Source organism: Rhinoraja longicauda, chromosome 6 (genome assembly GCF_053455715.1).
Source record: "Rhinoraja longicauda isolate Sanriku21f chromosome 6, sRhiLon1.1, whole genome shotgun sequence".
Taxonomy (NCBI): Eukaryota; Metazoa; Chordata; class Chondrichthyes; order Rajiformes; family Arhynchobatidae; genus Rhinoraja; species Rhinoraja longicauda.
In genome coordinates this window covers 58,355,479-58,370,472 of record NC_135958.1, presented here as the reverse complement: position 1 = coordinate 58,370,472, position 14,994 = coordinate 58,355,479, and the positions used below count along the sequence as shown (strand labels likewise).

General features: G+C 40.9%; 1 protein-coding gene across 3 annotated transcripts in view; it reads right to left on the bottom strand.

The window, feature by feature from the left end:
* The window catches only part of LOC144594488 (netrin-1), a 192,656-nt gene that overhangs the window by 57,725 nt on the left and 119,937 nt on the right, over window positions 1-14,994 (bottom strand). For all 3 annotated transcript variants that reach the window (XM_078401043.1, XM_078401044.1, XM_078401041.1), the window contains exon 4: window positions 1,050-1,199. In XM_078401043.1, coding sequence (XP_078257169.1) covers window positions 1,050-1,199 — 150 coding nt within the window. The remainder of the gene's footprint in view (window positions 1-1,049; window positions 1,200-14,994) is intronic.

Below are 14,994 nucleotides of genomic sequence, written 5' to 3'. Positions count from 1 at the left end.
CTGATGACAAAAAACCTTTCCTAAGAATTGTGGTTGATTTAGCAATATGAGGCCATCAAAGAGCCAATATTCCAAGTAATACTTGGACTTGATGCAGATTTTTGAGGCCAGGGAAAGAAAATTGCATTGTCAGGACAATTCAGCAAGAATCTGGTATTTTATACTTTAGAGACACAGCATGGAAACAGACTCGCCTGCTCACCGAGCTCACGCCGACCATCGATCTCCAGTACACACTAGTTTGACGTTATCACCCTTTTGCATCCATTCCCCACACAATAGGGACAATTTACAGAGCTCAATCAACCTGCAAACTCACACGTCTTTGGGATGTGGGAGGAAACCGGAGCACCCGGAAGAAACCCATGTGGTCACGGGAAGAACTTGCAAACTCCACACCGACAGCACCCAAGGATGGGACATGGGTCTCTGACGCCGTGAGGCAGCAGTTCTATCAGCTGTGTCACTGTACTGCCAAATCCCCAATATTGTTCTATCCCAACATTTTAGAAATTGTTGAACTAGTTATGATAAACATATAGTCGATGGATTTTAGGAACACTTTAGCTATTGGCTACTGAAGGCTTAAGTATGTTATTGTTGCTTCTGAGGAAAATGTTATAACTCTGAATTCAGTGGAAATGCAAGAGTAGCAGAGTGGTAGAGCTGATGGTTCACAGCGCCAGAGACCCGGGTTTGATCCTGCCTACAGATGCTGCCCATGTGGAGTTTGCACGTTCTCCCTGTGACCACGTGGGTTTTCTCCAGGTGCTCCAGTTTCCTCCCACATCTCAAAGACGTGCGGGTTTGCAGGTTAATTGACTTCCGTAAATTGCTCCCAGTGTGCAGGACATGGAACTAGTGTTTGAGTGATCGATGGGCGGCATGGGCTCGGTGGGCCAGAGGGCCTGTTTCCACACTGTATCTCTCGGAACTAAAGCAAGCTGCCTACTGGGATGCGATCATTTCAAGCTCACGGTGAGAGTTTCATTTCAAAACCAATGCAATAAAGCAGCTGATGCGGAGAGTCGGAAAGATGAGTCACGTACTTATGCACGGGGCAATGGGAGATCGGCTCTGCTGATAACCTTTGGCACATCTGTTGCACGTGATGCCAGTCACACCGTCCTTGCAGGGACATTGGCCCGTGGTTTGGTTACAGGTTTTGCCAGCTGCACCCACTGGATGGCAATCACAGGCTGTGAGGAACAGACAACAAAGAGTGAGGAAAGGCAAGACGCACCAAAAACAGCCCAGCTTATGACCAAATAAAGATACACAACACAGAGAGCAGAGATTCTCAGAGACAGTCCTGCAGCCTCCACACTTGCTGCTTTGTGATCTTGCTTTCCCAAATGGCCATTCTTCTCCTCGCAGTGAAGATTATTTGAGTACTGTATCTATGAAATATTTAAACAGCAGTAAGATTTCTAAACCATTGGCACAAGCACAAGGTAATTAAAGTTACAAAGTCATTTAGACGATAATGGAAGTTCAAAGATCATGGAGAACATGCAGAAGAAAGTTAGTTACCACAATCGTACTTTATTGGACTTTATCTTGAGCTAAACGTTATTCCCATTATCCTGTATCTGTACACTGTGGACGGCTTGATTGTAATCCTGTATAGTCTTTCCGCTGACTGGAAAGCACGCAACAAAAAATAAGCCTTTCAATGTTCCTGGGTACACGTGGCAATAAACTAAACAAGACTAAACTAAATGATTCCAAATAAATAAACAATCTTGACTTGATTTGGAAAGATGGTGCGGTACACTAGATCACGCTGGAATTAACACCCTTTGTTCTATTAAGGTGCTGCCTGACCCGCTGAATTACTCCAGCACTTTGTGTCTTTTTTTGGTAAATCAGCATCTGTAGTTCCTGGTGCATTACTGTTTGCTTTGAGTGGGATCGTTGTTCATCGCTAATTGTCAAGTCAGGCCTCGGCATCTTCACTACAGTGTGGCCATGTGTATAGAGATGGGTGATTAGACCAATCTGGGCTCGAGAGAGTTCCTTCCACACAAGTTAAAGAGATGCCGGCATACAATGGCAACAATGTTTTTGATTTACGTGATTCCCTTTCCCCCCATTCTAGTTTCCCCATATGAATAATGACCACTTTTTACACCTTAAGGTGTAATATGAAATCCTTAAGGTGTAATATGAAATCCACTCGTAATAAGTTAATACTAATGTATACATGTTTTCGTTAATACCCCCTGTTAGTAAAACCAGGCCTATGTAACTTCTCACCCATCATTAAACTGTACTTTCATTTTACCAATAGATCAAAAAAACCTGCAAAGGCCAGGAATACAAATTATTTATTGAATTAAACTGCACGGAAATAGGCTCTTTGGCCCAACTCATCCATACTGACCAAAATGCCCCATCTAAGTTGGTCCCATTTGCTCGCGTTTATCCCATATCCCTCCAAACTTTTCCTATCTGTGTGCCTGTCCCAATGTCTTTCAAATGCTGATGTAGTAGTACCTGCCTCAACTACCTCCTCTGGCAGCTCATTCCATAGACCCAGCACCCTCTGAGTGAAAAAGCCAGCCCTCAGGTTCCCCCACACTGGGTAAAAGACTCAGTGCATTCATAACATTCCTTTGTCTGTTATCAGGCATTTTAATCCATTTATTTCAAGCAGCATAATGATTCTATTAAATAATATGCAGAGGAATTTGGTGACACATTGCAAAGTCTGCACGCTTCAAGAAATTAGGCAATTCTTAATTTCCGAACAATATTTGCCATTTAACAGAAAAATACTCAAAACTTTCTGATCTCTGGAAACACAATTAGTGCTTTTTAATCATCGTTGCACAAATTCGGCTATTGATTAGCACAAGGAGACAGTAATAAATCATGGTCTAAGATGAGGGATACAATATCAGAGTAAAATAGGTTGACAGTCTTTGCACTGAAAACCTACATTTAATACAAATATACAGTGTCATTAAAATGTAGACAAAGGCTTTGTATTATATGAGCTTTTCATTTAAATTATTTTCCATTTTCAATAATACTCATGAATGGAGGCTTTTGACATTAATCTATGCTTAAAGTTACTTAATGAGAATGGTTGAAATGATCAATTGTTATTTAATTACAACCTCGCAATAAAAATGATAAATGAGGGAGGCAATGTAATAAAAGGATTGTGGGAAAGGGAGCCCAGTGCAGTCAAGTCAATAGTGTTATTCTTCCTCCACTCTCTCTGGTTGCCTAGAGAATTAGGATTTAGTACCACGGAGGCATTTTGGCGTTGAAAGCTGAACAGATCAATAGTGCAAAAAAAGACACAAAGTGCTGTGGTAACTCAGCGGGTTGGGCAGCACCCCTGGAGAACGTGGATAGGTGACGTTTCGTATTGGGACCCTTCTTCAGTCACCCATTTTCATCCAGAGATGCTGCCTGACCTGCTGAGTTTCTTCAGCACTTTGTATCTTTATTTTTGTAAGCCAGCATCTGCAGTTTCTTGGATCGACAGGTACTTTAGTTTGCCACTATCATTAACTTGAAGCTAAAAATCTTGTCCAAACTTTTCCGCACATCATAACTAAAAGTTATTATGTGTATGAAGAAACTGCAGATGGTGGTTTATACCAAAGATAGACCCAAAATTTAGTTTAGTTTAATTCAGATTTATGCTGGAGTAACTCAATGGATCAGGCAGCATCCCCTTTGGGGACAAGGAATAGGTGAGGTTTCTGGACAGAACCCTTCTTCAGACTGAAAGATAGAGGTGGGGAGGGGGGGTTGGGAGGGGGTGGGGGGGGTGGTGGGGGAGGGAGGGAAGGGAGGGGAACTGAAGGCGAGAGAAGGCCAGGACAAATCAGGCCGGCAGCAAATGAGCTCAGGAAGGGTGGAGTCCATAATGGCCCATTGTTGGCTGCAGAAGATAACTAAAAGTTATCTCAGTATCTGGTGTATTGTCTCCTTTTTTTCCGCTTTTGCCACGATTCAGAGGATGGGCAAGAGTATAGGTCCCGAGCAGCAGGATGTGCTGGCATTACTGCCCACCAGAGTCTTGGACCACAAGGGCCTTTGGTTCTTTTGCTGACCCTTGCGTTAGCCTGCCCTGCCTTGCAATATTGGGATGCACTTTATCGGGATGCATCATGGCATGGTTTGGGAACAGCTCCATCGACGACCGTATGAAATTGCGGAGAATTGTGGACGCAGCCCAGACCATCACGTAAACCAACCTCCCTTCCCTTTGACTCCATCTGCACTTCACGCTGCCTCGACGAGTCCACCAACATAATCAGGGACCAGTTCCACCTCGGTCAGTCACTCTTCTCCCCTCTCCCCTCTCCCCTCTCCCCTCACCCCTCAGGCAAGATGTCTAAAAGTGTGAAAATGCACACCTCCACATTCAGAGACTGTTCCTTCCCAGCTGTATCAGGCAACTGAACCATCAACAACTAGAGAGCCGTCCTGACCTGCCATCTACCTCATTGGACACCCTCGGACTATCTTTAATCAGACTTTACGGGACTTTATCTTGCACTAAACGTTATTCCCTTTATCCAGTATTTTTACACTATGTTCAATTGTAATCGTGTCTAGTCTTTCTACTGATAGGATAGCACGCAACAAAAAAGTTATTTAATTTACCTCCATACGCGTGACAGTAAACTAAACTAAACTAAACAGTGGAGGATGTGAGTTCCATTTATTCATTCAACCCATTTTTGATTCAACTCATTTTTCCTTTTGTTTGAAGATCATAGGAAATATGAACATCCATGATTTTGATCTTGCTCCTTTTGAAGGTGTAAGCTGAGGGTAGATGGAGTACAGAGAAGCTCGATCCGCCAGTGTACCTAACGACCTTGCTGTGAAAGGTTTATTAATTGAGCAAAGGTAGCTGGACACTGCTTTCAAAAGTCCACTGCGCTAAGCAAGTTGAGAATACACAACCATTCCCTCCTGAAACATTATTTATGTTATTTATGATTAGTTATTCTAAATCCACAACTCATATACTATCCTTCCATACTATAATAACTACATTTTCAAATGAAGAAATCATTTTCTTTCATTCATTATGGAAAAGTACATAGAACGGTGTCTAGCGGCAAGTACCAATCAAGTTCTCATCAAATAGTACAAAGCTAGTAGAAATAATAAACTGCAGATGCTGGTTTATACCAAAGAAAGATACAGTGCCGGAGTAACAGCGAATCAGGCAGCATCTGTGGAAAAAAAGGATGGGTGATGTTTCGGGTTGGTTTCGGATCCCAACCAAAACATCACCCATCCTTTTTCTCCACAGATGCTACCTGACCAGCTGAGTTACTCCAGAACTTTGTGTCTATCTTTAGTACAAAGCTTGCTCCTGCTTGGTAATTTTCTTTGTATGACATATAAGATCTCATTGTAGACGTTATGTATGAATTTAAATTTATGCTATATTGAAAAGACTACCACCACATTCTTGTATGTGAAAAATGGCATCTGACTTATTTTGCACATGACCTTTTGGTGCACAGAATATGAATTTTAAAAGTGCATTTATATCTCCCAGATGTTTTACATGAGACTGAAATAAATAATTTTTCCGGGTAGATTCTTGAGCAGAATTTGTAGTTCCACCATTGGTTGTCCACCAACATATTCTATCAGTTGGGCAATACTTATTTCCGTAAGGCCCTGTGGGGTGAGAACCTATCTGGCTCACAAAGTATTAAGAAATCAAGAGTGATGGGTGGCGTACATTGCTGTTTGTGCTTAAAGACAAAACAAAAACTGACATCCAAATAAGAGCCACTTCCTCTGACAATGTGGAGAGCAATACAACTCAACATTGAATAACAAGAGCAACCAAGGAGTCAAAACAAAGAATGGAGTCTGGGGAAACTTTATGTAATTGAAAATACTAGAAAAATTATTTCAGTCACGGTCTTATAAATGTGGACTGGTTTCTGGTAGTTGCATTGGCATTTCCTGGTCAAAATTTATAATTTATGTTGGGTTTTCTTGGCAAGGGTCGGGGAGATTTAGAAGCCCAGAATGAAGATTCAGAGAAGGCCGTTAATTATCCTGGTAGGCCCAGAAAGATTGGCCTTTATCCCTAAATAAAAACAGAGCCCAGGAAAACCTGATTGAAATAGTTGAAACAATACAAGGAAAAGCTTTGAAAAGATTATTTAAACTAAATCAGTTAGGAAGAATGAGTGGGCAGGGTACACAAAGTTGGACAAAATGTATAAACTTAGAACTAGATTGGATGCCATTTACAAGAGGGTACTTTTTATCATCGCAGTCAGGTTGAAGTTTGGTTTATTATTGTCACGTGTACTGAGGTACAGTGTAAAGCTTTATTTTGTATGCTATGCAATCGATTCAAATAATAGTTTAAGTAAATACAGTAAAGTCAAACTCAAGTACAATAGGTAGAGTGAAGGGGAAGATACAGAGTGCAGAATATAGTTCTCAGCATTGTAGCGCAACAGTTCCATAGACAAAGTCCAATGTCCACAATTGGGAATTGGATTTCATATGTGCTAATGAAAGGACCATACAGAAGCCTGATAACAGAGGGGGGAAAGCTGTTCCTCAGTCTGATGGTGCATTCAACTTGCAGTTCATTCAGTGAGTGTAAATTAATTGCCAATATCATAAGGGGAGATGGTAAAGTTATACCAAATGATCACTGATATCTCATGGAATCTTCCTGGAATATCTGAAGAGATCAAAATGGAATTATTTATAGAGTCACACAGCGTGGAAACAGACCCTTTGACCCAACTTGCCCTCGCCAAACAATATGCCCCACTTACACTCATCCCACCTGCATGCATTTAACCCATATCGCTATAAACATATCCTGTCCATGTACCTGTCCAAATGTTTTTTAAACTTGATAGTACCTGCCTTAACTACCTCTTCTGGCAGCTCGTTGCATATACCTACTACCCTTTGTGTAAAGAAATTGCCCCTCAGGTTTCTATTAAATCTTTCCCCCTGTCCTTAAACCTATATCTGGTTCTGATTCCCCTACCCTGGGCAAAAGACTCAGTACATATACTCAATCTATTCCTCACATCATCTTATATACCTCTATAAGATCACCACTCATTCTCCTGCACTCCGAAGAATAAAGCTTTTGCCTGCGCAACCTGTCCCTATACCTCGAGTCCTGGCAATATCCTCATAAATTGTCTGTGCACTCTATCCAGCTTCCCAGCACCCAACAGAAGCTTTTCACTGTACCTCAGTACACGTGGCAATAAACTATGGCGACAGGAGGAAAAAAGATATGAAGGAAAGTGGGTGAAAGTGTCCGTTGTGAACGTTTTAAGAATTGCAAATTGCTTGCCCAAAAATAACATTTAGAAAATATAACCAATGCAAAAAATAATATAATGTGAAAAAAGCATTCACACTTCACTGCATGCCTCCACATTATCATCATAACGCTTAGTGTAAACGGTCTGGATGGAATTGGTTTTGCAGATGTTATACAAGGCAGGGAGGTGTATGGTTTTAAAGCTAAGGAATAATTTCAGTGATCAAAGTGCTCAACCATTTCCTTCTATGCTAAGTGATAACAGGAGCATTCTTTAGAATTCCTTCTGCCTTTCCATTCGTATGACCCATTGCCCAGACAAAATGAGCCATCAACTTGCCCCCAAAGTCTTTCACACAAAGATAAACTAGCTGAAATCAACAACAATTATATTAACCTCCCTCGGTTATTTATAAGTCGCCTAGTTTTTCATGATAGAAGCATACCTTTATAAATAAAACAATATGCCGAACTTGGCAACAGCCTTTTGCTCAATTATTATAATTAAAACCAAGATTTACCGAACATGAAAGAAATCATTAAGAAAAAAATCCTCCACCACATCAACAGACTGAAGCTTTTCCAATAATCCAAACAGCTTGTTAATTTTTTTAACAGGAACCATAAAAATGAGAGTATTAAAAAAAGATGGAATCTGTTTTTTTCAAAACACAGAGTGAAAACGAAGTCAAACTAAGAATAAAGCTTGTGTCTCACATTCTTTTGCCTGAAGCCCATTCTCTATTATCAGTGGACACTGCTGGTGATTTGTATCATTAAAAAACAACATAGTTCCTTGGACTTTCAATAGAAAATGACCATGATATCTGATTGGAATAGTATTTATCAGATTGTTATAATGGTCATAACACATCATGAAGCAATGGTAATTATTCCCACAGATGGTTTTATTTAATTGAAAATTGTATGCACATTGGGTTTATTCCTGAGATCCAACCTACAGTGTGCCTTTTTAAAACAACTAGCATTGTTTTATTGTATAATCAGAAAATCCTTCAAAGACTAATATCTCCGTGTATAATTAAAACAATATTGTGGATTGCTCCATTATTAAGCCTGACATTATTAAGTGAATTTTTCAATGTGGTGCTTTTTTGTTAACTTAATTTTAATCTATTCTGACTGAATCTACTGGTTTTCATTTTATCTTTGGCTTTGACATGATGTGACAGCTGGAAACGTCCTGGTGCAGGAAATATGCAAGTGATTAGTCTGATGGGATGCTGAAGTGTACCAATCGGGTGAAGGGGGAGGAGGTAGGCGAGTCTAAGAGAAAGACATGGTGGCGCAGCCAGTAGAGCTGCTGCCTCACAGCGCCAGAGACCCAGGTTCCATCCTGGCCTTGACTGCTGTCTGTGTGGAGTTTGCACAATCTCCTTGTGACTGCTTGGGTTTTCTCCGGGTGCTACCCGTTTCCTCCCGCATCCCATAGACACGTGCTTTGTAGGTTAATTGGCCCTCTCTAAATTCCCCCTAGTGTGTAGGGAGTGGATGAGAAAGTTGGATAACATAGAACCAGTATGAATGGCATGGATTCGGTGGGTTGAAGGGCCTGTTTCCATATTGTATCTTCAAAACAAAGGCATGTGCTCATAGATTTATCAATTATGATACTTTTGAGGCAAACAAATAAAGATTTAATAGCAAACCTAAATGGCAACTTTTTCACACAGTGGGTATATGGAAGGTACTGCCAGAGGAGGTAGTTGAGCCAGTTCCTATATCAACATTTAGATGATATTTGGACAGGTGTATGAATAGGGAAGGCCTATATGGACCAAACACAAGCAGGTGGGACTGGCATGGCTGAGGCATCTTGGTCGGCATGGCCAAAGACCTGTTTCCATGTTGTATGACACTATGCAAAACATAAAGTGCTGGAGTAACTCAGCAGATCAGGCAGCATCTGTGGAGGCAATGGATAGGCAATGCCCATTGGGCCCTTCTGCCAATCTGATTCTCCTCACCTGTATCCACCTATCACTTGACAGTCCCGTCCCCATCTCTCTTCCAGCTTCCTTCCCCTACCACAATCAGTCTGAATAAGTGTTCCAACCCAAAATGTCTGTATTCCCTCTTCATATGCCTCTGTGATTTGCTCAAGATTCCACCATCTGCAGTTCCTTGTGTCACAATATTTATTAAATTGCAGTAGGAATTATGATATGGGATTTATTTCCCAATCCTGTCGTAAGTACTCCATTAGAAATATTAACCAGATTTTTCTTTACTCCTTCTCAGATGCTGGTGGGCCTTGTGTGTACTTTTTGACATAATCTTTTTTCCTTGAGCGAACATCATTAACTTCTCGAATGAAGTATTTTGGGTGAAATATTTTTGTAATTTGGTACTTCATCCAAGTTACATCTACACTTCAATGCCACAGTCTTGAATAGGAATACTCAATGTCTCATTAGTGCGCATATAGTTAAGCATTGTACACAATTATAACACAATGATAGTTTTCTGATAAAGCCACAAAGTAATTCAGCAGGTCAGCCAGCATCTCTGGGGAACATAGATAGGGGCATTTTGGGTCTAGACCCGTCTTCAGACTAGAAATGTCACCTATCTTTGATCTCCAGAGATGCTGGCTCTCACACCTTCTTTTCATCTCTGGCCTTAGTTCAACCATCTGCCTATCAACCTCCCTCCCCCTCACCTATATCCACTAACTACCTGCCAGGCTTTGTCCTGCCCCTCCTCTCTTCCAGCTTTCTTCACTCCCCACCACATTCAGTCTGAAGAAGGATCCTGACTCGAAACGTCACCTATCTAGAGATGCTGCCTGATCCACTGAATTAACGAACACTTTGTGTCTAATTTTGTAAGCCAGCATCTGCAGTTCCTTGTGTCAACAGGAGTTGGCTGTATTGCCACTTTTATCATTTAAGGCATTTGCACTTCAAAAGCCAATTAGATTTTACCTGGAGAGTATTCCAAATCAATATTGATTTAAAACCTGAGCTTTCTTATAAGTTTGAATTTTAATTTGCTGTAAATTTATACTGATTAGTTTAGTTTAGAGATGCAGCACAGAAACAGGGCCTTCGGCCTGCCAACCAACGGCCACCCGTATACTAGTTCTATCCTACACACTAGGGACATTAGAAAACGTACAAAACTCCGGACAGACAGCACTCGTATTCAGGATCGAACCTGGGTCTCTGGTGCTGTAAAGTAGCAACTCTACCGCTGTGCCTGAGTGTCTGGTGCTGTAAAGTAGCAACTCTACCGCTGTGCCAATGTTTTGCCTGTTTTGTTTGGGGTGAATATGCAGGATTGATGCAAAGAAATTGCAATCTAAAGCAATTGCTTCCCTCAAATAAATCGAGCCTTGAAATAAAAGGTTTCTATCCTATTCCTAACAAACTAGGAAATTGAACATTTTACAGAAAAACATAGCCCAGTACTTGCTGTGAACTGGTAATCAAGCTTGTGAAGTGGGCCATGTTTATTTGAGGCCTTAGAATTAATTTGAAACATTTCTATGCAGCTTCAATAAATTTGAAATGTTCTTACAAATATTTGCACATCCAGATTGTCACAGCTACGTTGTTTGATCCGCGTTGACCTTTTTTGGAAAGTAAAGTATAATTTATGCTTTTGGTGTTGTCTGAGTGTGGTTCGTTGTGCCTGTGATGCTCCAGCTGGCAAGGCATTCGTTGCACCTGTACTTCACCGTAATTGTGCATATGACAATAGAAATGTAGAAACATAGACACATAGAAAATAGGTGCAGGAGTAGGCCATTCGGCCCTTCAAGCCAGCACCGCTATTCAATATGATCATGGCCGATCATCCAAAATCAGTACCCCGTTCCAGCTTTTTCCCCCATATCCCTTAGCCCTAAGTGCTAAATCTAACTCTCTCTTGAAAACTTGACCTTGACTTTGATGTGAGATACAGACTGCATATCTCTGACCTGCAGACAAGGGGTGAAGATCATCTGAACACATTCACGATCAGAAAACAAATCCCTTGAAAATAACTAGGGCATCCTGAACTAACAAGGCAACCTGAAGGGTGGTGAATCTGTGGAATGCTTTGCCACAGACAGCTGTGGAGGCCCTCAAAGGATATTTTAAAGGCAGAGATATAAAGATAGATTCTTGATTAGTACAAGTGTCAGGAGTTATGGGGAGAAGGCAGGAGAATGGGGTTAGGGGAGATATATCAGCCATGATCGAATGGCAAAGTAGACGTGATGGGCCGAATGGCCTAATTCTGCTCCTATCACTTATGACCTTCTCTGTAGAAGTTTCTGAAATTTCAACCTGGATTTTTTAATTTCATTCAATCATGAAAGCATCGATGCATTTAATAGTGAAGAAAATAGTAAGTGCAGTAGGTTCACTGCGTACAAAATGTTGAAATGTCGTCATGGCTAAAGCTTGTGGATACGGTTTATTATTTTGTAAATCATCACCCCTGATTTATTTGATTGCTGTATATCACAAGCTATGTACATAACAGACTAAAACATAAAAGAGAAATATCGAGGTTAAATATTTACACAGATTGAAGTTGTTATGGGAAGTTAACATTAACTAGCAACAAATCAGAGGCATTAAAGATGAACATCTTGGGAGGTTACATTTGTTCCTATTTGGGCGGGCATGCTGGCAGAGCCCGTTCCTAATGGCCATTGAGTAGGTACTTTGTACATTCCAGAATGCAAAGGTTCATATGGTCGTAACTTGACTTGGTTGAAAGTACAAAGTGGTTGGTCTTGTGTACACAGTGAAACATGGGACCCATCAAGATAGACAGTGGCTGGGCCAAGGTAAAAGCACTTTTTGACATTATCATCCCAAGACAATGTTTTCTCTTACACTACGCACTGCTGCTAGCAGCCTATAAGTACCTCCTATGAATGGTAATGTTTCATTTATCTATCAGCAGGCATCTATGAACATGGATGGCCTGATGTTAATGAAAGATTGGGGTGTTGGCAACTAAGTTCTATCACTTGACACCTGCTGCGATGCCAGCACAAGAATTCCAACTACCTGCTTTTCCTCAGCTGAGCCTGGACTACGTTAGATCAGAGTAGAAAGGAACTGCAGATGCTGCTTTATGCCGAAGATAGACAAAAAAAAATGCTGGAGTAACTCAACGGGTCAGGAAGCATCTCTGGAGAAAAAGTATGGGTGAGGTTTCTGGTTGGGACTCTTCTTCAGAGTCTAATATTCCACTCTTGCTCCTAAGGTTCCGCTTAAACCTTTCCCATGTCACCTTAAGTCTTTGTCCTCTAGTTTTAAAATCTTCAACCCTGGTAAAAAAGGGTTATCCATTAATCCTCATGATCTGCACCCTTTCCAACGTAATGACATCTTTCTTGTGGCTGGGCGTGCAGAATTGCACACAGTGCTCCAAGTGTGGTCTCCCCAAAGACTTGTACAGCTGCATCACGGTGTCCCAACTTTTGTACTCAATATCCTCCCTGATGAAAGCAAGCGTGCCAAAAGCCTTTTTCACGACATTAAGGGTGGTCTGACATTGCTGTTATTTCAAAAGAATTATTAGATTTGTACAAAAATGCCTTGGCTATCACTCCCCAAGATTTATTAAATGCATGAATACATCCAAACCAAAGGCTTAATTCTGTTTAATTTTGTTTATTCTAATAAATCTTTCTCTCCCTTGGATTAAGTGTTTGTAATCTCATTTTCTACTGCCATATCCATTCATGGGCTGTCCTGGTCGAAAGTGAATTTAAATAATTATTTAATATATTTACAATGTTGCTATTAATGTCTGCTTTCACTTTTGTTCATGGTGTGCTTGTCCCATTCCTGACATTCAGTTTTCCTTCAGGCCTTTATTTATCGCTGGCATTTCATCGGTCTATAGTTTTTCCTTATTTTCCGTGGAACATACTTTTCTCTGTTTTTACTGAGCACCATTTTGAGTATCTCACATTAAAGTTATATGACATTTTCGCCAAAATTGTTGCCTGTTACATTTTCCCCTCAGAGTCTCAGAATCATATGTTCTCCGATCTATTACAATGTTCTTTTCATTATTATTCTGTTAAGAAAAGGGTTTAGCTTTATTATTGTCACATGTACCCGAGGTACAGTGAAAAGCTTTTGTTTGTGTGGTAACCAATCAATCAGAACATATTAGTTTAGCTTTAGTCTTGGAGATACAGTGTGAAAACAGGCCCTTCGGTCCACACAGACCAGCGACCAGCACACTAGTCTCTCCTACATACTAGGGAAAATTTACAGAAGCCAACAACCCACATCTTTGGAATGTGGGAGGAAACCGAGCACCAGGAGAAAACCCACGTGGTCATAGGGAGAACATACAAATTCCATACAGACAGCACCCACAGTCAGGATTGAACTGGGGTCTCTGGCACTTCTGTATAATCCTACCTTTATTTAAGAAATTAAATAGAACATAGATAAATAGAAAATAGAACATGGCTAAGACAAGTTAGCTTAAAATCGGTGATAGGAAAAATCATGGAATCTTTACTGTAGGAGAAAATAGAACATCTGGAACTAAAAAGTATAATAAATAACATGATTTACGAAAAGGAAAATCTTGCTTGGCCATTATTATTTGTATTTTTAAAGTAATGGTGAAAGTAGACAATAGTCTACTGTGATTTTTGATGGATTATGTATTTGGTTACACTACAGACTTAAGTTTATACACTATTATGGTTACCTAGTTTTATAGTTAATTAACTTATTGATTATTATAAGTGTAGAGGAGTTGTGTGGGGCGTTATTTTACATGGAGAGTGGTGGGGGCCTGAAATGTGCTACCAGGGTGCTGGTGGAGGCAGATATGATCGTGGCATTTAAGGGGCATTTGGATAGGCACATGGAAATGCAGGAAATGGAGGGATATGGATCAAGTGCAGGCCGAGGAGATTAAATAGAGCGTGGCCACCATGTTTGGCATGGACATTGTGAGCCGAATGGCCTGTTCCTGTGCTGTTTTATGCTCTATATAATTACCTGTATGTTATTGCAGTTATGGCCCTGTTTAGCAGCAGCAAGTAAGAATTTCATTGTTCTGTTGCTGGTACATTTGGCAATGAAACTCTTGACTTGTCTCTCTTTTGAATACAGTAGTTATAACTTATCTCCTGCATTAAAGGTTGCATACACTGCAGCAACCCGGATGTGACGTTAACCATCTCAACTTTTCCACTCCCCTTACCTACTCGAGCCACACCCCCTCTGAATGTACAGCCCACCACTCACTCTGCAGCAACCCCAACAGTCTGAAGAAGGGTCTCGACCCGAAACCTCACCCATTCCTTCTCTCCAGAGATGCTGCCTGACCCGCTGAGTTACTCCGGCTTTTTGTCTATCTCCAGAAAAAATAATCCAATTTGTCTAACCTCTCCTTATAGCTAATAGCTTTACTTTAGACGCGTGTGTGTGTGTGTGTGTGTGTGTGTGTGTGTGTGTGTGTGTGTGTGTGTGTGTGTGTGTGTGTGTGTGTGTGTGTGTGTGTGTGTGTGTGTGTGTGTGTGTGTGTGTGTGCGCGTGTGCGTGTGCATGTGCTTGGGGTGGGGTGGTGAGGAGCTGGGGACTGAAGAGCAGTACTGTTATATATTCTCTGTACACTTGGAGTTCTGCACACTGTTCTGATCACCATTTTATTTTATGATATTGAGGCACAGGAGATGATGT